Source organism: Stegostoma tigrinum, chromosome 31 (assembly GCF_030684315.1).
Source record: "Stegostoma tigrinum isolate sSteTig4 chromosome 31, sSteTig4.hap1, whole genome shotgun sequence".
Lineage (NCBI taxonomy): Eukaryota > Metazoa > Chordata > Chondrichthyes > Orectolobiformes > Stegostomatidae > Stegostoma > Stegostoma tigrinum.
Window position 1 is genome coordinate 21,870,469 of NC_081384.1, and position 27,383 is coordinate 21,897,851.

Sequence of the window (27,383 nt, forward strand, 5' to 3'; positions counted from 1 at the left end):
CATTTTATTATCCTGGGTCTCCTTCTATTTACTTCAGGAATGCAAATTCCCCAAGAGGGAAGAGGCAGTCTTTCCCATTCAAATGGTAATGGTGAAAAAGCTCAAAGATGTGCACAGTAAGCTTGAAATTTCCACTTTACTTACCTATCATTATCAAGATCAGCAATAGCCACTGAACTCCCAAAGTAAGACCCTGTTTGACTTCCCATTATAGTGTGCTCGATAGCTAATTCATCGTCTGTGCTCTGTCTGAGAACGAACACTGCTCCTGTGTGATTATGGCGCGGGCCTCCTGCCACATAGCTGAACTGCTTGGGATGTGTGACTCTCTGCCCAGCAGTAAGTGAGTATCCTATGGAAAGGAAAGCTCAAAGTTAGCAACGATATTACTGAGTAAGCTCTATCTGGCTCAGCTAGTGAAGCAGTTAGATTATTAAAAAGAGATTACAAGTTCAGGGGACAAACCATATTAACTTCATCTTGGGTACTGCAACTAGTTTCAGTTCATTTCGGTAAAGAAGGCCTACATCAGCAGCTGGGGGTCTCATTCTTATTGCATTCTACCAGCCCCTTCTGAACACTATGTTTGTGCACAGAACTACAGCAAGCTTGTTTGTGATCCTCCAGTGATTGAATAGTCAATTACTGCTTCTTACATAGGATCCACGTATGAAACGCAATTTCTTTCCTCAAGTTCGGAGGGTACCTATTAAGGAGGTTACACATTCAACAGAGAGTAGGAAGTGAATACATTATCTAAAAAGATGGGGGAGAAATTTAGACAAAACAAATGCTAAAGTAAATAATTCAGAAATGATAATGGAGGAGTATTAAAATCACAACTGCCCTAAATGCTACAGCACATAACCCAATTTGAAGATGCCTCACTGGACATCAAGCTCTGCTACTTCCAGTCATCATAGGAGTTCATTGTTAGTACTACTGAAGTCTGCAAAGTCTCCAATTTACCTGTCAGCAAGATCCAGGTTAACAGAAAACATGGACGATGTTTCTGCACTTAACAACAACGACTGTTTATTACAAATAAAGATTCTAACAACAACTGTGACAAATAACATATCTTGAGGTGCTCCATAAAGTTAATCATAAAAAAGTTGCTTTTATCAATTTCTGTTCCACCTTTTTTTTAAAACAAGGACAAATTGGGATGTAAAATATTAGGATGCCACAACATTTCTCTCTGCCACAATTGTGCTTCCTCTTTCCATTTGCCCCTTGCATACAGCAGCTGGAACCCTACACCTTGTGATTTGGCTGAGAGACACTGGGAAACCTTCAGACTCAAACAGGATGATTGATTCTTCCAGCACTCGAAAGGGAAATCACAATAGCTGAAATTTTCGGTCCCTTCTTAACTCTCAGAATGAACAACTAAAATGAGTTGCCCTATGCCCCAGTTCATTTCTTTTCATTCACAAATTAAGAAGGGGGCCATAACACTCCATGCGGGAAACCTACAATGTGGAGCAGAGTAAAAGAGAACTGGAGATAAATTGGGAATCATCCATTAACTGATTCCATGTCCATGAAGACCTGCTGGTTGGAGGAGGAAGGAAAGATTGAGGAATATTTTACTACTTTGAACCACTGGGAAGGAAAAGATGACACTGCAACTAGTTTCATGTCAACCAAATGGGTATATAGAGAAGATGTGGGCTATAATAAATTATCTTTTTCTGTCACCCTCCAATGTCAGGTACACTGATATCAAAAATAGTATTTGTCCCTGTTCTAGATCACACTGTAGTGAGCCGTATTGGAAGGGACATGTAGATGGCAAATGGCAGAATAGGATCCCTGCAGAAAGAGGCCATTTAGCCCATTAAGCCTATACCAACCCTCTGAAGAACATCCCAACTGGACCCAGACTTCCCACTTTATCCCTGTAACCCCTCATTAGCCATGGCTAATTCACCTAGTCTACACACCCCTGAACACTATGGACAACTTCAGCATTGCCACTTCACCTAACCTGCACATACAGTCACAGAGTCTCACAGCACAGAACAGACCCCTCGGTCCAACCAGTCCATGACATACATAGTCCAAAACTAAACCAGTTGCACCTGCCCGCTCCTGGATCATATCCCGTCAAACCTTACCCATTCATGTACTTATCCAAATGTCTTTTAAGTGTTGTAATTGTACCCACATCCTTCACTTCCTCAGCAAGTTCATTCCACATGTGACTACCCTGTATTAAAAATCTTTCCCTTGTGTTTTCTTAAAATCTCTCCCCTATCGCCGTAAAAACGTCTCCTCTAGTCTTAAAATCATCCATCCTAGGGAAAAGACAACTACAACTGAGGGAGGAAAGCCATGCAGAGACAAGGAGAATGTGCAAACGCCACACAAACAGTCACCCTAGGCTGGAATCAAACTTAAGTCCCTGGCGCTGTGAGGCAGCAGTGCTAACCATTGAGCAACTGTGCTGCTTCCCTATGTGTTACATTCATCCTACCCAAGCTAAGACACGGGGAGCATCGAATGTGTACAGTGGGTATGGTTACAGCTGCCTGTTGTACAGAAGTCCAGTATGAGTCAGTGTCTCCAATAGTGGAGGGATAAAAATGGAGTAAGCCTCGCAGAAACTAAGTAATACCTATGTAGCTGTGAGCCTTTCCTGCTTCTTTCAGTATGTAAGGACCATCAGACAGTATATTGAGATCGAGAAATGTGATATTCTTTTGAGAGACTTGGACAGTTCCTGAAAAAGAAAAGAAAATGATCCAGCAAAACTTCATGTCTTACTCAACATATATTTTCTTGTATTAACACACACTGAAAATACAGAATCAAGTTTAAGTGTAATTAAAATGATGTGAAGTACATTTCTGGTAAATGGCTTTACTAAATAAAATGTATTGTCTAAATTACAAATTTTACATTTAAGGGTAATATTGTCCTTCAATGATGTTTATTTATACCTTCATTGGTTTGGGTGTTTCATTTTTTTCACAAAAAAGACAACAACATCAAATCAGAAAAGCTGAGCTCAGTCTATTTTGAAGCATAATGGCTTGTTATCTTGCCATATATTCCTGAATGTGAGAATTATTCACTTAGTAGCACTCATTTGAGCTTGGGAGTTTAAGCATCATTCTAGGACTTTAGTGCATAATCTAAGCTGTCACTTTAGTGCCGGGTCAGTCCTCAGGGAAGATGTAAATCCAAATCTTCTGCCCTTCTAACAAATGTAAAGATGCTGAGACAATTAATTTTGAAAACAACACCATCTGATCAGAGTGGAATCAGCTGTGCCTTGGGAGCAAGCCATCTACCTTTCCGCCTTATCCAAGGAGTCTAGTGCGGCATAGTGGGAATTAGAAGAGGATGGAGAGGAGTAAAGGTTTCTCAATTGAAAGGAATGTTGTAACAAGTTACCAAAGTAAGTTTGTATTAGCTTCAAAAATACAAAATTTAAAATGGAAACACAAGGTACATAAACTTTTCAGCTGGGACCAACTTCAGGTAAAAATTAAGGGTTTATATGCTATGCTGAATTGTCTAACAATGGTTTTGAGAGTGAAGAGCATCACCTTCCTCGGAGTGATGATAACCGATGACCAGTCCCAGACTTCCCATGTAAATGTGACAGTCAAGAAGGTAACAACAACACCTCTTCTTCCTCGGGCAGCTCAGGAAATTTGGCATGTTCATAAGGTCCCTCATCAACTTCTACGCATGCACCATTGAAAGCGTACTGTCCGGGTGCATAACGGTCTGGTACGGCAACCGCTCTGCCTGGAACTGTAAGAAACTACAGAAGGTGGTGTGAAGAGCCCAGACCATCACAAAAGGTTCGCTTCCATCCACGGACTCCATTTACATGGCCCTCTGCCGCGGAAAGGTGACCAACATCAAAGACCCATCACCTCCAGGCAATGACCTCCTTAGTCTCTTCCGTCAGGCAGAAGATACAGGAGCCTGAACACACACACCAGCAGGTTCAGGAACAGCTTCTTTTGGCCAGGATATAACTGTCGCCTCAAATAATGTAACCTGCACGCCTGTAAGTCTTTTTTCAATCTGTACATCCTTTGCTTGCTGTGATTTGCCTGTACTGCTCATAGAGAAAGCTTTTCACTGCATTTTGATACATGTGATACTAAATCAAAATTAAATCAAATATCATTGCTAGGGTTAAGCCAACATGTTTGTTGTGCCTCACCAATGTTTGCATGCAAACACAAGATGGTGGCACGTAGAATTGGATAAACGATTGGTTATTGTGCAAATTAAATGGATGGACAAATGTTATCAAAAAGACTAGCAATATTCAAAATACTTGGCATACATAAGACACCCTTCCAGAGGGTTAACAAAGCCAGGCCAACAGAGCCATCGGTTGCCCTGCTTTTACATTGATGCCCACAGAAAAATACTTCAGCTAAGATCTGAAGAATCAAAAGAAGGCGCAAGTTCTTGACTGACAAAGCAAAAAGAAAACTGGATTGTATGTTAACATCTGCTTCAAAAATAAGGTAAACTGGATAAAATGAAATGAGTGTTCTCAAGGTGGTGAACAGAATCAGAAACTTCACCTTGACTGGGTTCTATTATCAAGAACAGAGGACTGACCGTCTGAAGAACAGTTACCGTCTGATCTCAATCAGCTCGCCTGGCTGAGCAAGAGAGGCAATCTGATGATGTGCTGGGATTCCTTCTTCATGCATGCAGAACATGTTTCTATGGCGTCCGTTGAAACTGACTGCATTTTTTACACAAGGCCTTTATGATTCCTCTCCAAGCCAACATAAACCTACCAAAAACCAACAAAAGCCCAGGAAATGTGAATGATTTCCTGCATTATTAGAGAAAAAAACTAGTTTCTTTCTGGAGTTAAGAGGATCAACAACACAACTGCACTGTATTCTCACCCAGTCTGAAATGGTCAACAAGCTTGACACCCCTATAACTTTTCAAGACTAATATGAATGAAAAGTTGCGGAATTCATTTATCAATGCCAGACCTTGCCAGTTCCAGCCACCTGGTGCTCCATAATATGCATAATGGTTGGGGTGCGTGAATCCTGCAGCCATGCCCTGCTGGCACATAAGCAGTCCCTGGTGATCATCCCCGACATTTTCACAGAATTGCGCTGGCGAAGTGTCCCAGTCATCATCTGGATTGATGGCGATGTTGTCACTCAAAATAAAACAACGACCCACTAAAATTCTCTTCTCATCTTGTTGCGTCAGTTGTCTCTTCTCATAACGATGTGCACAAACCTGCGGGGAAATAAATGGGCCATATTTAAAAATAGATATCTTGTCAATGAAAATCTCCCCTCATAGTGTATGTTTTTGTTGCAGCAAGCCACTTGCACAAATCAATCTAACACGATAATGGCAATGTATGGGTCCATTGTAACTTTGTTGGTAGCACTCTCACCTTGTTTAGTCATAGACTTTAAGGCCATCTCCAGAATTTGAGCACAGAAATCAAAGCTGACGTTACAGTGCATTGCTGAGGATGTGCTGTGTAGGGGTGACTTGTACCTGGCCATGTAAGGTGGCTTGTACCTGAATGCACTAAGTGGCCCATACCTGCTTACAAGATAGCAGACAAGGCTAAGCAAAAGTAAGCAACCTGCTCACACAGCGAAATACAATGGTACCTTTGAACAAAACTGCGAGAAGGAACACTGTGTTCCCATCCAAGACATTTTGGATGAAAGAATGCCTTAGGACAGATAAATGACCAATTCCAGCTCTTTTAATGAAAGGGTGATTGTCCCAATAAATAAATAGTCAGGTGCTAGATTAGGTCCTCAAGCTGCTGCAAGGATAACAGCTAAAGTTATTTTGTCATAAATAGTTGCCTCTTTGAAACTACCTGTAATATTAAATAGTTTACAGCTAAAAATGCTCAAAGCATAGAAATTGGTTTCAATACATAATCAGGACATAAAAACAAGCCTTAAAAAAAATTAAGCTTAGATGTAAAGATTAACCAGCCTTAGAATATGCCTTCTCTTATGCCCGGAGCAAGATAGATTGATCACAACCCATAAATTACAAAATGCTGACAGTAAATGTAGTTGTATAACATTACACTCATAATTAACTTTATAACAGAAGTTAACCTTATAGCAATTAGTTAAAACTAACTGACTTTTTATTTTTACATTATGTAATTGGGACAGTGGCAAAATAAAAGGATTAACTGAATGTGACAAAAGACAGCACCAAAACACAATGGGAATAGATTTGAGCTGTCCTTACAGATAAACAAGCCTGAGAAGGACCTGAAGAAATACAGCCATTAAACTTTTGGAATGTGAATGAATAGGATACATGGGAACATCCCAAGTCCTAGAGATTACAATGTCTACATTATATCGTAAGGTCATGGGAACCTGGGGCTGTCCATGGACATGCCCTTCACTGATTAGGTGTCCCACAGGATTGGGTGTTTGAATTAAGGGAAAGGATGATGGCTACGTTATATTTGATGACTGTAACACAAAATGTATAAAAATGTTGTATTTCTTTGTAAAAGCAGAGGTTGTGTCATTGATCTATCTTCTGAAGCCAATTCAGGGAAGATCCTCTGGCCCTCTCCCTGCATAAACTGATGTCTACTTGAATAAACATCTTCCACTTGCTTGAATCCTACCTACCTCTGAGTCTTTGTCCCAGCTTGAGAAAAACAGTCCTACATGCTGCATTGTCTGAGGTGCAGTCTCTTGGTAACAGAGTAAACCAACACAGTATCAGCCTGGTCTGATGGATTACAAACATTAGAGTCATAGAGTTGTGCAGACCCTTCGGTCTAACTTGTCCATGCCAAACAGATATCCTAAATTAATCTAGTCCCATCTGCCAGCATTTGACCCACATCTCTCTAAACCCTTCCTATTCATGTACCCATTCAGATGCCTATTAAATGTTGTACTTGTACCAACTTCCACTACTTCCTCTGGCAGCTTGTTCCACATATGCACCATCCTCTGCATAAAAATGTTGCCTCTTTAGGTCCCTTTTTAATCTTTCCCTTTTTTTTGGTTCTATTTCAAAGAATAGAAGTGGAGGTCTACCAGGCAATGATGAAAAGCCCAATTTAAATGTAAGTTGCAGAAGGAATTTATTGTAGCTTTACATCATTCACTGACCAATTCCTGAACAGAATATGTTATTTCCATTCATGTACTTGTGAAATTAGCAGTGGCCCATTCTCAAACTATTAGTCGATGAGCCAAACAATCCTCCACCTCCACAGAGGCAACAGACAATGGCTGTATCTTGCAGATTTCTTGAAACATCTGAGCAGGTCACCAGACCAGTATCTTATGATCGACAAAATACATGATCGCAATATGAATTTCAGTTCCAACTACACGGTAAAGATCAGCCTTTTAGGGACACAACTTTGTTATGGACCAGTACTAAGCATGCCCAAGAAATAAAATCTTCGAAGCCTGTCAAGTGAAACGTTCTAATTATCCCATTGATTATCTTAGTGATGGGGCTTGTTGCATTTCCAACAAGAATCATCCTGCATGCTGTGTCAAAAGAATGTCTATCTTCAGTAACAATGGTTACCTTAAGGGACCCTTAGTAAAGGGTCCTGTGACCAGACTGTCAGAGGTTAGCTACAATTGGGAGTGTACATCAGAACCCCATGAAAATCCTGACATACGCAAATGTGAGAAGTTTCCTGGAAATGTAAACTTCTGAAGAGTTGATTTCTGATGCCTGGAGACTTAGCAAACCAATACCAAGCTGTTTCAGGACCCAAGATAGATATGCTTACCACTTAATGTGATTTGCAAGATTAGCAAGAGTAACTAAACAATTTCACATGCCTCTCTCATTCCCGATCAACCAATCAACTTTCACTACTCAAACTACCCCTCACCCAACCAGACTACACGCTTACCTGATCACTAATCCACTCACTTATTGAAAGACTGGAGACCATTACTGAACGTGGCAGTGACCGTTGTGAAAAGTGGGAATATCCTGACTCCATTTGTGCTGGTCAGTGTTTTCTGTCTGTAACTGATCAGCTGGGATGGGAATTTCAGCTGAAAAATTGTCAAAGAGATCTCTATGCAGCATTGATGATCATCGAAGTTGAGCAGAAGATCTGGGTCAATCAGTGTTTGTTCTTGAGTAATGCTATACCATGAATTTTTATGGACTGAAAACTGGGTTAAATTACATTAACAAGTTTGCACCCTCGCAATGAACAGAGTAAGGCAACCCATTCAATCATTCTCATGTGAATTTAAAAAGCAGTTCTAAAGTTGAAAATGGCAAACCTAGTCCAACTGATTATGCCAATAACTTCTTTTCATTTGTTCAAAGGATGTTGGTGCTATTGGCTGGGCCAGCTTTTGTTGCTCATTATAAATGTGACTGTAATGCTACATTCTGCATTCTGTTCTATTACCCTGATGTACTTTTGTAAGGAATTATTTGTCTGGTTAGCACAAAACAAAAACTTTTCACTGTATCTCGGTACAAGCAATTAAATAATAAAGCAAATTTCAGAGGTGTTATACCAGTCAAAATGAACAACCATATATAACAAATCATTCTCATTAAAAGTTACTGCCTGTCAATGTCAAGAACACGACATTATTCCCAGTAATATCTTCTTGTGTAACTTGCCATTGCTGAACAAGACTGGATAAGACACAGACTCCTGCAATCTTAAAAGTACCAGCAAGATAAAAAGTTAGTTCTCTGTCTCTGCACAGGTGCAGTCCAACTTCGACTCACCAAGTCTCCACAATGATAAATTCGGAATTAGGGACACAGCGCAGACAGAAATTATGTCATAAATCCACAGCTCAACATCCAACCTCAAGCTCATTTATTCTCAAAGCACAATAATCTGCAGAAAAAAAACAATTCATTAAGTTGCCTTACCACCACCTTCCCACCAGGCCCTTGACTTGCCACGGTGACTCCAAGCCACTGGTCCTCCTTACTTTCAGTTTGTGGGTCAGCTGTGGAAACAATGATATGGTGAAAAGGAGATAATAGTTCATGATGTGAAAACAAAAGATCATTCAGACACCACAACAAGACACATTTTGGATGTTGAGAGAAGACAAATGACAAGCCTGAGTCTACAAGTATTCAACATAAATATACAACATATATACATTATATATAGTGCATATATAAATAATTATATACAGTTATCTGGTACAAAAATGAGAAAACAGAATTTAGTACATATTCCAACATTGAAAACCATGTTCTAAAATTTGACCTTCAGCAATCAGTCACTCCACCCAACACTGATATTTAGAAGACTGCACCAAAAAAAACAAAAATCTGGCTTGCATCTGCCTATTCATTTAAGATTTCCTTACAGAAATACTCTGAAATTGAATGACACTTCCATTCTGAACTGGTTCAATGCTTCTGTAATGTACCTTTCTTTTTATGTCATTGGTGTAACTTGGTTCATTTGGGATGCAAATTAAAATTATTGGAAAAGGATTTGTTTGGATATGCATTTCTAATTTACTCCCGCTCACTGCTGCAGCAATGGCAGATTTTATAAATATAACTTTATTGTAGCATTGCTTTCCACTTCTCATTGATAAAATGAATTGCCTTGATTTCCTCACAGGTAAAAAATGTCTTTGCTTACTTGGTTTCTCAAACTTGGCACGTTTACAGTTGTTGGGAGTTGGTGATACAGTACAATAGAACAAGGCTCCTGTGCGATTTGCCAGTTGACCTGGCAGACCCTCTGCCTGCGGAGCTCCAACTAGCAATCTTGAGCAGAAAGAAAAAGATGAAAAATGTAGAGATTAGTACTTGACTACGGCAGAAGAAAACACCATGATGACAATGCTAAAAGACAAGACCTACGCTTAGAGTTTTGGCAAAGATCTGTAGCTCGAGTTGTGGATGAGGTTGCTGACTTGCTCACTGAGCTGGCTTTTGTTTGTTCAGACATTTCATCACCATGCTAGGTGACAACATCAGTGCAGCCTCCCATGAAGCAATGTTATTCTACTCCGCTTTGAATTTATACTGTCGGGTCCATTATGGTGAGTACTGTCATTTCTGGTTTTGATCTGTATGGGTTTGTATATGAGGTCCAATTCTGTATGTTTGTTGATTGAAGTAGGGGTGGAGACCCATGCCTCTAGGAATCTCTGTGCATGTCCATGTTTGACTTGGGCTATTATGGTTACTTTGTCCCAGTTAAATTGATGGTCTCCATTGTCTGAATATATCAATATTAAGGGGAGTTCGTCGTGTGTTTTTGCTGCCAGCTGATGTTCATCAGAGAGGCAGGAAGGAAACTAATCATTAGAATACATGAACATCAACTAACAGCAAAATGGCACGAGAAACTCTCCTTAATATCGGTATGTTCAGACAATGAAGGCCAACAATTTAACTGGGACAAGGTAACCATAGTAGCCTAAGCTAAACACAGACACGCACAGGAATTCCTAGAGGCATGGCACTCCATCCAGACTTCAATCAAACATATAGAATTGGACCCCATATACAAACCCATACAGATTAAAACCAGAAATGACAGTATTCACCATAATGGACCAGACAGTATAAATTTCAATGGAGTAGAATAACATTGTTTCATCGGAGGCTCCACTGATGATTTCACCTAGCATGGTGACGAAACATCAGAACAAACAAAAGCCAGCTCAGTGAGCAAGTCAACAACCACAAGACCTGTGCATCCAGTTTAAAACTGCATAACATGAGTGCTGCCTATGATTCTATATTTGAAACTAGATCTGAAATGGACAAAAATATAATGAAAGAGCCAAAATGTTTTTTTACAGGCAAAAGAGGTTCTGAAATGCAAGTAGAGTTATAATGTAAGAAATATTGTGCACATCAAAATCCCACAAAACATAAATTACATAAATAACCTTTCTTTCCAACATGTAGAAAATTGGCACTGGTTGAATACAACACCAGAAGGACCACTATGCCATTCTTTAGAAAGGGATGCACAATCTTTTAGATCCAAATAAGAGGTTTGACAGAACCTTAATTTGACATATTTTCCAAAAGGTAGCCTTCTGACAGTACAGCATTCCAGAGGCAGACAAGATAATGCATTTAGATCTAAGGAGACACGTTTGTATCTTCAGAGCCAAAAACAGAAATTGCTGGAAAAGCTCAGCAGATTTGGCAGCATCAGTGGAGAGAAATCAGAATTAATGATCTCGGGTCAAGTGACCCTTTCAATGAACAAAACTTTCAATCTTCAACCTTCTGATTCAGGGGTAAGTGTGCTACCACTGAACTAAGGCTAACACGCTCAAAACAAAAATTGCTTTGCATATATACGCTGAAACACTGAAAAAAATTCAGTTTAGTCATGACGGCTTCTGTTATCTTCTCCTTAAACCAGTTCTTGAGAGCCCTCTACCACTGTATGAGATAATTTGCCCTTCCTTGTTCTACGTGCAAACAACAACTTTACAAAGCACAGCCAGCCTGGTTAACATTTTTGCAAAAGCATTGTGATGTGCAGGTGCTGGTGTTGGACTAAGTTGGACCAAGTCAGAAATCATGCAACACCAAGTTATAGTCCAACAAGTTTATTTGAAATCACAAGCCTTCAGAGCGCTCCTCCTTTGTTAGGTGAAGTTTCTTCTTTGACTATAACCTGTTGAAGTATGACTTCTGACTACTGTATTAAAACCTGAAAGAACTGTGGATGCTATAAATCAAACAATATATAGAAGTTGCTGGAGAAGCTCAATGTGTCTGGCAATATCTGGGAAGAGAAATCAGAGTTAAAATTTCAGGTCCGTTAATACTTCCTCAGAAGGATTTCTGACTATTATATGTTGAAATGCAAACACACAGTCAAAGTACATGCTGTGATTCTGATCCTATGAGTGGATGAAAGCATTAAAACGATCTTTTATACTGGTTTGTGGATTTCTTTGATTTCTCTTCATGATTTCAAATTTTCATTTTCAAAATGAAGTGATTTTAAAATGATCATGGAAAGTTGCAAAAAGTGATCAAGTATATTAAAATTGAAACTTTGACAACTCATTTTCACCCAATTTGAGAGTATGATTACTTGTCAAATAATTGTTTGACCACAAAGAAGCAATTACATCAACCAGATTAGAACATGCTCAGTGGAAATTGATGCTCATTTATTGTACTTGTAAATGTTATTTCTTTGTAAAAAGAGGAGAATAGGAATTCTCACTGTACATTCAATCTTAGATCAAGCTTCCCTCTAATGATTACAGAAAACCAAGAGTGCTGACCATACCCATACTGGCAGTTATGTGACAGGGCACAATGTGATATTATCAGTGAGTTTCATGAAAAAACCCAAAGGTATGAAACCTTAGATCAAATGTTATTCTTGATAGTAAGTCTACATTTTTTTTTGTCTACAATGTTTAGGACTGGATTGATTATATTATGCTGACTTTTAAAGACAAGAGCTATTCTCTATTGAAACATAAGTGCAGAATAGCTTCCAAATCCTGCACTAATTTGAAAGATGGTCATTGATGCCATTTTTGGATTTCTAGGTCAGCGGCTGGAGCCTATTGCCCTGAAATTCCTGGCAATAAACCCCCATTAGAGCAATTAAAACATATTGTAATTTTTTTCTAACAAACATTAATGAGAGTAAAAAGCAAGACAATACCAAAGCAGCACAAACACAGTGTTTTGACATCTGAAATTGACAGGCTATTACTAATTCAATGTTGTTACAACTCGCTACACTCGGCCAGTATTAGCAGCAGAGATTGTTTGTGGGCACATACCACAAAAACCATAGTGCTTGCAGATAACAAAAATCCTTAAGTGGGAACAATTTTCTTTGGCACAGATTCACTCTTTGTTGATCTATGGGACAACCTAGCCCATGGTAAGGTGAAAGGGTGGAAATGGAGGTATGGTGGAGGTGATGAATTTAAAAATGGCAGTGATGCAACTGCTACAATCTCAAATTATCCAAGTCAGCCTGCAAACCTCCACCCTTTCACTCCCCAGTGATAACTAAATATAACAATCATTGAAAATAGGATGAACATCAAAACCACTTTAAAATGTTAATATTACATTTGCAAAGGTACAATGGAATGGCTCAGGTGCTGTAAATTTTGTAAGCAGAAAGGTTCTGTTATTAAGGTACAGAGTTGAAAATATTCGGTTTTCACGTACAGCTGATTTTGGCCATGTCTTTGTTAAAGCTATGCCCCAATATTGTCAGGATTCTGATTTGCATGAGTGATTCTTCCAGTTCCTTCACATAGCCAAAAGGAACATGATGGGCTGAATGGTTTCTGGCATCTGTGCTATAAAGGAATATTATTCAAATTTGGCAATGTAAATACATGAGATTAGGATAGATGTGAGAAGGCATTATAAATGAAAACATGGATGGGAATGTCGGGGATCTCCTGTGTTTACAATATAGGTAACTGAGTTGGATAGGAATGTCGGTGATCTCCTGTGTTTATAATATAGGTAAATGAGTTGGATGGGAATGTCGGTGATCTCCTGTGTGTGTAATATGGGTAAATGAGTTGGATGGGAATGTCGGTGAACTCCTGTGTGTGTAATATAGATAAATGATTTGGATGTGAATGTCGGTGATCTCCTGTGTTTATAATATAGGTAAATGAGTTGGATGGGAATGTCGGTGATCTCCTGTGTGTGTAATATAGGTAAATGAGTTGGATGGGAATGTCGGTGATCTCCTGTGTTTATAATATAGGTAAATGAGTTGAATGGGAATGTCGGTGATCTCCTGTGTTTATAATATCGGTAAATGAGTTGGATGGGAATGTCGGTGATCTCCTGTGTGTGTAATATAGATGAATGAGTTGGATGGGAATGTTGGTGATCTCCTGTGTGTGTAATATAGATAAATGAGTTGGATGGGAATGTCGGGGATCTCCTGTGTGTGTAATAAAGGTAAATGAGTTGGATGGGAATGTCGGTGATCTCCTGTGTTTACAATATAGGTGAATGAGTTGGATGGGAATGTCGGTGATCTGTGTGTGTACTATAGGTAAATGAGTTGGATGGGAATGTCAGTGATCTCCTGTGTTTACAATATAGGTAAATGAGTTGGATGGAATGTCATTGATCTCCTGTGTTTACAATATAGGTAAATGAGTTGGATGGGAATGTCGTTGATCTCCTGTGTTTATAATATAGGTAAATGAGTTGGATGGGAATGTCAGTGATCCTCCTGTGTTTATAATACAGATAAATGAGTTGGATGGGAATGTCGGTGATCTCCTGTGTTTACAATATAGGTAAATGAGTTGGATGGGAATTTTGGTGATCTCCTGTGTTTACAATATAGATAAATGAGTTGGATGGGAATGTCGGTGATCTGATTAGTAAGTTTGCGATATGTTGATATGTAAATTGGTGGAGTCGTGGATAGTGAGGAAGGTTTTCAAAGGATCCAGCAGGATGTAGGTCAGTTGGAAAGTTGGGCAGAGAAATGGGAGATGGAGTTTAATCCAGACAAGTGTGAGGCGATGCACTGCAGGAGGTGAATTGCAAGGGGAACGTATACAGTAAGTGGCAGGGCCCTTGGGAGCATCAGAGTACAGAGGGACCTTCGGGTGCAGGTCCATAGCTCCCTGAAAGTGGCTACACAAGGAGATTCAGTGGTAAACGCAGCTTCATCAGTCAGGGCACCGTGGTTTATCTTTGGTCAGTCACGTTACAGCTGTATAAAACTTTAATGAGGCCACTTTGTGTGTAGTTCTGGTCACCACACCGAAGGAAGATTTGGAGCGAGTGCAAAAGAGGCTTACCAGGAGATTGCCTGGATTGGAGCGCATTAGCGAAAAGGAGAGGTTGGACAAACTTGGATTAGATCGAAGGGTGAACTGACAGAAGTGTATAAAATTATGCTCAAACGATACAAAAGCCTCGTTCGGCCACATCTGGAGTATTGTATCCATTTCTGGTCACCTCATTACAGGAAATATGTGGAAGCACTGGAAAAGGTGCAGAGCAGATTTACCAGGATGTTGTCTGGAATAGAGGGAATGTCTTACGAGGGAAGGTTGAGAGAGCTAGGGCTTTTCTCTTTAGAACAACGAAGGACGAGAGGTGAGTTGATAGAGATGTACAAAATAATCAGAGCTATAGATAGAGTGGACAGCCAGAGACTTTTTCCTCGGGTGGAGGTAGCTATTACGAAGGGGCATAGTTTTAAAGTGAATGGAAGTAGACACAGGGGAGACATCAGAGGTAGGTTCTTTATTCAGAGAGTGGTCAGGGCATGCATTGCCAGAGAGGGTAGTGGAGTTGGCCTCATTAGGGACATTTAAGCGGCTATTAGATAGGCATATGGATGATAGTATAAGGTGGGCGTGGAGGTTAGATAAACCTTAGGATTAGCGTAAAAGTCTGGCACAACATTGTGGGCCGAAGGGCCTGTACTGTGCTGTACTGTTCTATGTTCTATGTCCAGTAAACTAAAAAGTGATAATCATGCACCTTCTAACATGTACCTCTAAGTCAGTGCTAAGAGGATCAGAAGCACTGTGTGTGTGTGTGTGTAATATTACAATCACACACTTACTTGAGATGCTTAGATATTTGCATAGGACTAAAATAATGACTTGCAATAACTTATAGCATTTATGTTATGTTGTTCTTCCTTAATTTTTGTCGTTATATATTAGAACATAGAACATAGAACAGTACAGCACAGAACAGGCCCTTCAGCCCACAATGTTGTGCCGACCATTGATCCTCATGGATGCACCCTCAAATTTCTGTGACCATATGCATGTCCAGCAGTCTCTTAAATGACCCCAATGACCTTGCTTCCACAACTGCTGCTGGCAACGCATTCCATGCTCTCATAACTCTCTGCGTAAAGAACCTGCCTCTGACATCCCCTCTATACTTTCCACCAACCAGCTTAAAACTATGACTCCTCGTGCTAGCCATTTCTGCCCTGGGAAATAGTCTCTGGCTATCGACTCTATCTATGCCTCTCATTATCTTGTATACCTCAATTAGGTCCCCTCTCCTCCTCCTTTTCTCCAATGAAAAGAGACCGAGCTCAGTCAACCTCTCTTCATAAGATAAGCCCACCAGTCCAGGCAGCATCCTGGTAAACCTCCTCTGAACCCTCTCCAAAGCATCCACATCTTTCCTATAATAGGGCGCCCAGAACTGGACGCAGTATTCCAAGTGCGGTCTAACCAAAGTTTTATAGAGCTGCAACAAGATCTCACGACTCTTAAACTCAATCCCCCTGTTAATGAAAGCCAAAACACCATATGCTTTCTTAACAACCCTGTCCACTTGGGTGGCCATTTTAAGGGATCTATGTATCTGCACACCAAGATCCCTCTGTTCCTCCACGCTGCCAAGAATCCTATCCTTAATCCTGTACTCAGCTTTCAAATTCGACCTTCCAAAATGCATCACCTCGCATTTATCCAGGTTGAACTCCATCTGCCACCTCTCAGCCCATCTCTGCATCCTGTCAATGTCCCGCTGCAGCCTACAACAGCCCTCTACACTGTCAACGACACCTCCGACCTTTGTGTCGTCTGCAAACTTGCTGACCCATCCTTCAATTCCCTCGTCCAAGTCATTAATAAAAATTACAAACAGTAGAGGCCCAAGGACAGAGCCCTGTGGAACCCCACTCACCACTGACTTCCAGGCAGAATATTTTCCTTCTACTACCACTCGCTGTCTTCTGTTGGCCAGCCAATTCTGTATCCAAGCAGCTAAGTTCCCCTGTATCCCATTCCTCCTGACCTTCTGAATGAGCCTTCCATGGGGAACCTTATCAAATGCCTTACTGAAGTCCATATACACCACATCCACAGCTTGACCCTCATCAACCTTACTAGTCACATCCTCAAAAAATTCGATAAGGTTTGTAAGGCATGACCTACCCGTCACAAAGCTAATTCTAATTGTAAACTAATTAGCTTCTGGGTGTTTCATGCAGTTCTTCATTATTGTGGCCCTTTGGTTACGAAGGTAAGTGTTTTCTTCAAAATAAAAAAAAGTAATTGTATTTTCTTTCCTATACGTGCATAGGAGCTCACTGGCTAGCTGAACAAAAATAGGAGTTACTTCAGAGTCAACCACATTGCTGCAGGTCTAGAGTTACTAGAGCAGACTGGGTATGGGCAGCAGATTTCCTTCCCCAAGTGGTCTGAATGAACCAGATGGGTTTTTAAGACAATCCACGTGGTTTTTTGGATTTTGGAACTTGTCAGTTTTCAGGGAAGAAAACAAAAATCAGAATATCATAATTCAAGCCTGAAATGCTGACACTGAATATGGGCTGCAGGAAAGCCAACTAATATGATATTTTGGGTTAATGGACTGCCGTTGATATAAATTCACGTCTCCTGTGTTGGATTTAATATCTATTTCATGCCTACCTGACGAATCCACATCAATGCAGCCTGCTTCAAAAATATTGTAAAAATGTCCCAATTTCCAATATTTTAAGTAAAAGTGTGCAATGCTAGCTTGTTATGTAAGACTGTAAGGGTCTGAAAGATTAAGTGAGAAAGTGCCCATGCACTATCCATAAAAAAAATCAAATGGGCCAACGGGAAGAAAAAAAAGGACCTCAGAGGAGAGGGATTTAACATCCAGTTCCTCCTCAGTTTATGTAACAACCTCTATTTTAACTATATAACCTGTAATTAGTTGCTAACATGCAAAAAACTATTTGTTTAATACGTGAGCCTCTTCTAGTTTGACCAGCAACTGTGGTTTTTTGATCACATTGAACCACACAGCTCCCAATGATCCCTACATTTCAAGCAAATTCTCCCTGCAAAACTACTCCATCATGAGGTGAAGATTCTGTTTAACTGCACATAACCTTATTCCAAAAGCATTAAGAAAAAATGATAAAAATGAAGCTCTTAGACACTTGATCTTTAGAACACTCGATCTGTTTGAAAAACAGTCAACTCAGAAACATCCTATCCTCTCTATTCTTAGCATTTGTACAATGACACTTGTATCTGCACAAGAGATTTAAACTGGTCAGTCTACAATCTAATGTCTCCTTGCTGCTTGGTCTCCAGGAAACATTGTGCAATGTTTTATCAACATAAACTCAATTCATAGAGTCACGCAGCATAGAAAGAGTCCTTTCAATCCAAGTCCTTTTCAGTGAACTTGTTAGACTGCAATACCACGTTCTGGTTAAGTATAGAGGCCACTCAAAAGGGGAGAAGCTGAAAGAACATGCATGTTAGTATTGTAATAGCACCAAGGCATGTCAACACACCTAGGCCATACTATTCCATTCAAAAGCTCCCATTATCAAACAGTGAGTAGTATATTGAGGGATTCTGTAGCACATATTTGATAATAAATCAAGGTTTTGTCTGATATTTATTTGCCTCTGCACCATTTTACAACACGTGAAGTGCCCTATCAAAAACCTACAGAAGTCAAGATCATTGTAAAACTCTTCAATGCAGCTTTGAACTTAGAAATAAATGCTTTCAGATGTAGCTCATACTATAGATCACACTATTTATTAACTCACACTTCACAGTTTACATTGGTCCTAGAATTGTGGAGCAGTAATTGTAGACTGCACTGTATGCATGATACCCATGAGGTTTCTGAACTGCAGCAAAATGTTCCATTTCTACACAAGGGAAATCAACAGCTGGTTTACTTCTTATTCCAGCCTTAATGAATATTTCCTGGTCTGTATTTAATAATATTTAAATGAAAGCACACTCCCTAAATACACATGACCAGGATTTGATTTGGAGATTATTGTTGCAGCCAAGATTTATAGGCGACAATTGTCTTGCAGCACCTTTGCAGAAAACAACAAGCTAAGTATCTCAGATAACACGGTGTAGAGCTGGATGGACACAGTAGGCCAAATAGCATCACAGCAGCAGCAAGGCTGACGTTTCAGGCCTGGACCCTTCTTTGGAAAGTTTTCTGAAGAAAAGTGTAGGCCTGAAACATCAGCCTTCTTGCTCCTCTTGATGCTGCTTGGCCTGCTATGCTCATCCAGCTCTACACGTGTTATCTCGGATTCTCCAGCGTCTGCAGTTCCTATTATCTCTGAAGCTAAGTATCTCACCTTTTTTTTTAAAAGACATGAGAAAAGAGTTTCTCCCACTTCTGCACAATGATATCAGCAGAACAACTACTACCAATGTCAAAACAGTATAGCACGTTGGTTCATTCCTACTTTTACTCACTTTTGGCACTTGGGTTCAGTTTCTGGGAATCAAAAAGCCCACACACAGTCATGTCATCAGTCATCATGCGTGAGTCACAAAAGAAAGTATTAACAAACTGTCAAATTATGGTAAGTTATAACCAAGCATAATCTCAACTTCATCAAGTAAAAGCAAAGTCACCATACTCCTGCTGTGTGTGAGAGAAAGGGAGGGGGGGAGAGAGGGGGGAGAGAGATAACTGGTGGAAGTTTGATCTGAGGGAACACCAGGCAAGGCAAGAGGTTGGGAAGGACAGTCCTTCATGATAACCTCAGCCACTTCAGGAATTGAACCCACACTGTTGGTGTTACGGAGTTGCTTTCCTGAACTGCTGCAGTTTTTTTTGGTTTTAAGTATTCCCACAATGCCAATAGGATGGCAATTCCAGGACGTTGACCCAGCAACACTGAAAGAACTTAGAACAGGGATCCAAGACAGGATGGTGAATGATCCGGAAAGAAGCTTGCATATGATGGTGCTCCCATATATCTGGTGCCCTTATCCATCAAAATGAGACAAATCACAGGAGCTGGCAAATTGTCCACTAAGACTTTTCAATGTACAGTTGTCTTCCTCCACTAGTTTTCCCCTCACACCACCATCCCAGACAAGGTACAAGCAGCATTCTCACTACCACTCCTGCTGACAATCAAGTTAACTCCACATGGACCAGCAAAAGATCCTCTGAACTTCCTAATCTGCATGACTTCACACAAAAGCACAGGACGCAACAGAGGTTGCAAACATTTGAACTTGATTCCTCACGTCGGTGAGAAGATGGGTTTTTAGGTTAAGGAAGGCTCTCAAAATAACAATTAGAGCTTGCTAAGTATGAAATTCTTCCACCTCTGAGTCCAAAGTGAACCACATGTTACAGTTAGAAGAGTGACTGGACATTTTTGATTATGCAAATTATTAATTTATAATTGATCAATGTTTAATCAGCTTTGTTCTTTGAAATAAAACCATGTAAACACGGGCAAGGCTACCAATAAACATTCATGTTGAAGATCTACAACAACTTCAGGTTCAATTTAAACAAACAATCTCCTAAAACATCCAATCAATTTCCTGTCAGTAACCCAGCTTGCCAGTATATTGCACGCAGGTCAGGGCCCACAGTTAGGGGTAAGATTAAATTTGCAGCATAATGTGTCCCTAATGTATTTCGGTTTTAATACAGCTAATCTATGATGTGTGTCTTGTTTTATTCTCTGAAAACTTCCAGTGCTTTGTCAAATTCTGCATTTAACAGAAAAAGGAACAGCACTTCAAGGATACAATGGTTAAATTCTCCGACCAAAATTCAGATGAATAGATCAAAATAAACAGTATTAAACAGCAAACAGCCAGACAACATTTAACATATATTCATAGGATGAATATGAGAAATAGGGGTGAAATCAATCTATCCAAAAATGTTGAACAGTGGGTCCTTTTCGAAGACTCCATGGTTTTCAATTCCCTCTCCTCAGCTAACCTCTTTAAATGGTGCTTCTTTGTGTTAATGAAAAATGCATCACGTTGTAGAGTGATAGCAGGGGACATTAATTATGGCAATGCCATGTTGTCACAAGGCATCTTTAATGTATTCATCTCTTAATCCAAAAGTCAGGATCATTTACTTTTCCGCAGTAATTTCATGAAAAATTGGGATTCAAATATGAGCTGGAAAACCAGAATCCTCACTCCCAAACCCATCACTAGAACCAAGCGGCAATGAAAATACCTGGCCTTGCTCTATTTATTGTTATTTGTAATAAGGAAATGGAATAATTATCATAGTGGATCACAGCATCTTTCCCAAACAAAGCATGAGTCAGAATTTCAGGCTAAATGAAAATATTCTTTTCTGACAACAGCCCAATTAACTACATTTAAAATGGCTTTCAGCCAGGTCAGGTGGGAAAGAAGTAGCAAGTCCATTGCTCCTTTTTAATTGCCTCTACCCTCACTTGCTTTCTGTTAGGAGAGAAGCTTTAAAATTGACCCTGTCCCAAAGTGTCCATTCCACACCCACTGCACAATTAAAGAAATCTTTGGACAGCTGAGCAGATGTTTGCAGCTGCTGAGGATGACAAACACTGCCAAATTAGACAGAACATTAAGACAGTAATATAGTGTTACATACAGACTTCCCACATTGTGACATGTGTCTTTGAGATACAAGTTAAATGTTTGCCTTCAAACTCTTAGCTTCTTGTTTTCTGTATTGTGCTCTGCATTCCACAAGTTACAAATTAATCACACTTTAAACTTAAAATCCCAGAGCTTCAATGAGAGTCTTGCTGCTCTGCAGGTGGCTGACTGACTAAAGAGACTGATACGGCATTGCCCAGCACGTCACTGAAGTTCAGCAGTGCAACGCTCCAAATGAACTTGAACAAGACAATTAATTCCCATCTCTTTACAGATATAATCACAATCTGGTAGTTTCAGTTCAGTTTCAACCACAAATAATCTCAAGATAGACAGCGAAAACTCCTTTACATATATAAAAGGAGGAGAGAAGCCAAAGTGAATGCAAACCCATTAAAAGAATGAAACTAAGGAAATAATAATGGGGAACCAGGAAACGACAGTTTAGTTGAATACTCTGCATCAGTCTTCACAGTAGAAGACACCAACAGCATCACTAATTACTAAATATTCAAGGGGCAAAATGAGGAGAGGAAATAAATACAATAACTATCACTGGAGAAAAGAATACTGGGGAAACCACTGGCACTAAAAACTGATAAGTCCCCTGGAGCTGATGGGATTCATAATAAACTGTGGCTAGAATTAGCACAGAGGTACTGGAAATACAGACAGTAATCTTGCAGGAATCTTCAGATTTTGGAAAAGTCTCAGACGATTAGAAATCTGCCTTTATTTTAAGAAACGAAAGGAAACCACAACAGGTATCTGTAGGCGGTTAGCTTAACACCCATTGTTGGGAAAATGTTCAAGTCTATTATAAAGAATGAAATAACAGAACACTTAGGAATACATACTTGATCAAACAAAGTCAGAATGGCTTCTTGAAGCAGAAATCGTGCTTGAAAATTTTACTAAGATTCTTTGAGGTGCTAACAAGCAGGATAGATAAAGGCATGCTTATGACATTATGACATATGACATACTTAAAACTCTCAGATGGAATTGGCAGGTTACCACACATTAGACTACTTAATAAGAGCCCATAATGTTAGAAGTAATTCATTAATTTGGATATAGGATTGGGTACTAATAGGAGACAGAGAATTGGGTTCCGTGGGGCATTTTCAAGATATAACTACTAGCACACCACATAAAACGTATTAATGATTTCAATGAGGAAAGTGAATCCACCATAGCCTAGTTTGCGGTTAACAAAAATAGATGGAAAGACAAATTGTGAGGATGACAATAAAAATCTGCAGTGTTATATAGACAGGGCAAAAACTTGGCAGGTGGATTATAATGCTTTGGTCAGAGGAATAGAGGAGCTGAATATTATTTAAATAGAAAAACATGATAAAGGCTACAGAACAAAAGGATTTTAGAGTCCTTGTCCATGATCATAAAAAGCTATCATCCAAGTTCGGTGAATGAAAGGAAAGGCAAATGGAATGTTGGCTTTTATTTCAAAGTGAATGGAATATAAAATGAAATAGGTTTTCCTTAAAGTATACAGGGCACAAATCAGATCACAACCGGCAAACTATGAACAGTTTTGGTCCTTACCCAAGGAAATATATGCTGGAACTGAAGCAATTCAGAGAAGGTACCAGGTGTCAAGAGACTGTCTTATGAGAAGAGGTTTATTAGATTGGGTCTGTACTCTTTAGAATATAGAAGAATGAGAGGCTAACCTTATTGAAACATTTATGATTCCTAGGGAATTTGGCAATGTAGGATGTTTCCCTTTGTAGAACTATCTAGGACCAGAGGACATAATCTCAGGACAAAGTGGCCAGACATTTAAATGAGGAACAAGGAGGAAGCTCATCTCTCAAGGTAGTGAATGTATGGAATTCTTTACAACAGAGAGTTGTGGAGGCTGGATCATTAAGTATATTCAAGGTTAAGATATACAGATTATTAATCTAGAAGGGAATCAAGGAGTTATGAGGGAAAGGCAGGTAGATGACTTAAGGTTTATCAGATCGATGGGTTGAATGGCCTACTTCTGCTCCTATGATCTTGTGGTAAATTTATCTGTAACCACACCCAGGCTTGATTAACAACACAAGGCATAAATCAAATATCAAACAGTTGAATACTACACCCTATACAGTGTAAATTTCTAAAAGCTATTCTAATAACATCTCTGGGACCATCACTGGAACATGATCCTTTTAAAAGATTATGACGCAGGAGTGATCCTGCTGACACAAGCAATAAATAAAAGGCATTTTTCCAAGGTCTTTCTGTAAAAGACTGAAGCTTACGAGGGATTGGATATAAAATCTTCAAAATCTTAGCAGTGTTCAGGAACACTGACTTTGCATTTTCTTGTAGTCACAAGTATGAACTGTCCACAATAAATTTCAACTCAATATCTGGAAGTCTGTTTCAAAAATCTTATCAATCTGGCTGCAGAAACAACTCAGGACTAATAATTTTTTTCATACATACTTCATTCATAATGCATAAGCTACTGTGAGGAATAGTTAAACATTACCTTAGATTATGACTGTTATGACAATGAAATGCGATGGTTACAATAATGCAACAATGAATAATGCACACAGTCACCTTCGTCACTTAAGGACCACAATGCAGTTATTCTATGCAATTAATATTTATTTTTACAGTAAGTATACAGACAACAAATAAAACGAACGTAATCTACAAAATACCTTGCAAGAATTATGACAAACACTACATTGGACAAACTGGCAGAAAGCTAGCCACCAGGATACATGAACATCAACTAGCCACAAAATGACATGACCCACTATCACTCGTATCCTTACATACAGATAAGGAAGGACACCACTTTGATTGGGACAACACATCCATCCTAGGACAAGCCAAACAGAGACACGGACGAGAATTCCTAGAAGCATGGCATTCCAACCGGAACTCCATCAACAAACACATTGGCTCCAAATCAATCTACCATCCCCTGAGAAAAAGAACAGGAAATGACATCACCAACGCAGGAAATGACATCACCAACCCAAGGAAACCTAACCAGATAAATAGAAAGCGGGACATAACACCAGCACTTTGTCGGAGGCTCACTGTTGATGTTATCTAGAATGGTGACGAAACGTCTGGGAACAAACCTTCAAGCTCAGTGAACCAGCTTACATCTGGGACAAAATAAAGACCCACTCTCTTGTGGACCGAGAGGAGGAGAGTGCTGTCTTGGAGGTGAAAGGAGGACATTGGGTTGGCTGTGCACCCTTGCGACCAGTGGATCTTAATGCTGGCTTCGGCCTAACGCTGGTTCAGGGGAGCAGCCAACCTGCAATGATGGCTGCGGCAAGTGCTCGTGTCCCAGGTCAGGGGGTCCGGAACACCGTCCATGTTTCTGTAAAGAAGGTGGATGAAGGTGCACCTGTGGACCGCACCTTCTTCGTGAAGAGGGTCCTGTTGGACTGTTGCGGGTTCGCTGCTGCGGACATTTACTGCCTGCAGGATTTCCCTGGAGGAGGTTTTTACGATGTGACCTTCAGGAGTGCCAAGCTTTGCGAGCGCTTCCTGGAGGTTTTCAAGGAGAAAGGAGGTGAGGGCCCCCTCTCTGTATTGACCGCTGTCCCGCTGTTTGTGATGCCAGCGCAGAGGAGCCGTATGGTGACTGTACATATGTACAACCCGCATGTGCCAGCAGTTGATGTCCTGACCTTCCTCGGAAGGTACGTGAAGGTGGAAGGGGACCTAACTGACATCATGGACCCCTTTGGCATCTGGGCCAGTAAGAGGCAGATCAAGGTGACACTGAGGATGGGCGCGGACGGGAACATCGTACACCCACCGTCCAGCTTCGCGATCGGCGGGAGCAAGGGCTACCTGACCTATGCAGGGCAACCTAAAGTCTGCCATGCCTGTGGTAGGTCAGGTCACGTGGCGGCCGACTGCAAAGCCACCAACTGCAGGGAGGAGGGACACCTTGCAAAGGATTGCCCCCAAGAGAAAAGCTGCAACCTTTGCGATGAAGCAGGCCACCTCTATAGGGCATGCCCGCAGCGGGGGACCACCTACGCCCAGATCTCCGGCAGGGGCAATGCGGGGCCAGCCTCCCCCGGAGGAGAGGAAGGCACCAGGGCCCAGCAAGGACCCCACTAATGTGCAGGAGGGCCAGGCCGTGCAGGAGGGCCCAGCCCCGCAGGATGGGCCCGAGGCCAGCAAAGCGCCCCTGCAGGCTCCGCTCCCCCCTGACAACCCGGAGTCGATGGAGGAGGCGACAGGCGACTCAGGGGAGTGGACGACAGTCCGGAAAGCGAGGAGGAAGGTGCATCGACGGGCCCAGGAACCGCAACCATCAGGCGGGAAGAGGCAGCTACAGTGGGGCTATAAGAGCTCCTCTGACGAGGGGGATTCGGAGAGGGCCCGCCCGAAGCAGAAGTTAAAGATCTCGAGGGAGAAGGAAAGCAGCACCCCGCTTCCAGGTGACAGGAGGCGTCCTGAGGCTCCCTCCGACACCCAGTCATGTGCCGCTGGGGCACTGGAGGGCCCTCCGGAACTTACAGGCGGGAAGGAGGAAACAGCGCATCCCCAGCCTGACCCAGAGCCGGGCCCTCCTGCCTCTGCACCCCCAACGGGGGGATGCCACCCGGAAGGCAGCACGGACAGTTTCCTGAGCCTGGAGAGCGTCCAGCAGTTAGCCCGGGCAATGGGCATGAAGGGACAGATGGAGGGGCTGGACCTTGGACTTGGGGAGGGTACTGCGGTCACTGCCCACAATGGGGGTACGAGTTGCGAGCATTAATGTGCGCAGTGCCAAGTCCACCGCAAGATGTGTATCCACGTTGGCCTACCTGACCACCATCAAGGCAGACCTCCTGTTTCTGCAGGAGTGTGGGATACCGCACCTCGGCAGGTACGGGAAATGGTCCGGCGCCTGGACCTGTGGGCCTTCGATCTGGTCGGGGGGTAACGACTGTCACTCCTCAGGCCTGGCTATTCTGCTGCGGGGGCGCAACTTCACCATCTCTCAAGTTCAGGAGGTGGTGGGGGGGCGCCTCCTAGTGGCTGACGTCACCTACAGGAACGCTCCCCTGAGGCTGATCAACGTGTATGCCCCAGCGGTACGGAATGAGCGATTGGCCGTCCTGCAGCGGCTTCCACCCCTGCTGGCTACATCCAGGCCGGTCATCCTAGGCGGAGACTTCAACTGCATCATCGATGCAGATGGAAGATCCGGCGTGGGGACAGCGGGTGGGGGGAGTCAACTGGACATCACGTCCAGATTCCTGATGGGCACGGTGAAGGACGCCAAGCTGCTCGACGTCTTCAGCACCCCTGCAGACGGAGCACAGCGGAAGTACACCTGGTCGCGACCAGACGGGTCTATCCGCTCAAGGATAGACTTCCTGTTTGTGTCACGGGCGTTCTCGGTCAGGTCCACCGGCGTCGAGCCGGTGTTCTTCTCTGACCACTGCCTCCTGTTGGCCGACTGTCACTTACAGGACGACCAGCCGGCCGGCAAGGGGACGTGGAAGCTCAACACGACTCTGTTGACCCCAGAGAACGTCGAGGAGCTTAAGAGGGAGTACGCTGGTTGGAGAACCGTGAAACCCCTCTTTGAGTCTCCGGGCGACTGGTGGGAGATGGTGAAGGAGAACATCGAGAGGTTCTTTGTCCTCAAGGGTGTTTGGAAGGCGAGAGAGAGGCAGGGAAAGCTGTCGCGACTCCAGAAAAGGGTGCAGAACCTGCTCCTTCTGCAGTTGATGGGGGTCGATGTCACGGAGGACCTCCACGAGGTGAGGGGCCAGCAAGCCTCGCTCTTCGCCGCGGAGGCATCCAGGATAATCTTCCGGTCTCCACCCCGTGGAGCAGGACGAGACGTGCTTGTGTTTCTTCTTTCAGAAGGTGCACAAAGAGAGCTCTGTGCTTAGCCGGCTGAAGGAGGACGAGGGCTCGGTGACGTCGTCTCGGCCCGACATTTTGAGGATCAGCGGATCCTTCTATGCCGGACTGTACGACACGAAGCCCACGGACTGC

At 41.8% G+C, this 27,383-nt stretch overlaps 1 protein-coding gene across 6 annotated transcripts in view; it reads right to left on the minus strand.

Annotated features, from left to right (window-relative positions):
- itga3b (integrin, alpha 3b) overlaps positions 1-27,383 on the minus strand; it is a 175,474-nt gene that overhangs the window by 74,053 nt on the left and 74,038 nt on the right. For all 6 annotated transcript variants that reach the window (XR_009442858.1, XR_009442857.1, XR_009442856.1 and 3 more), the window contains exons 2-6: positions 9,641-9,768; positions 8,905-8,984; positions 4,995-5,253; positions 2,624-2,728; positions 145-352 (exon numbers count right to left, since the gene is read on the minus strand). Coding sequence is in view for 3 of the 6 variants with exons in the window: in XM_048560367.2 (XP_048416324.1) it covers positions 145-352; positions 2,624-2,728; positions 4,995-5,253; positions 8,905-8,984; positions 9,641-9,768 (780 nt within the window). In the remaining 3 variants the exon portion in view is untranslated. The remainder of the gene's footprint in view (positions 1-144; positions 353-2,623; positions 2,729-4,994; positions 5,254-8,904; positions 8,985-9,640; positions 9,769-27,383) is intronic.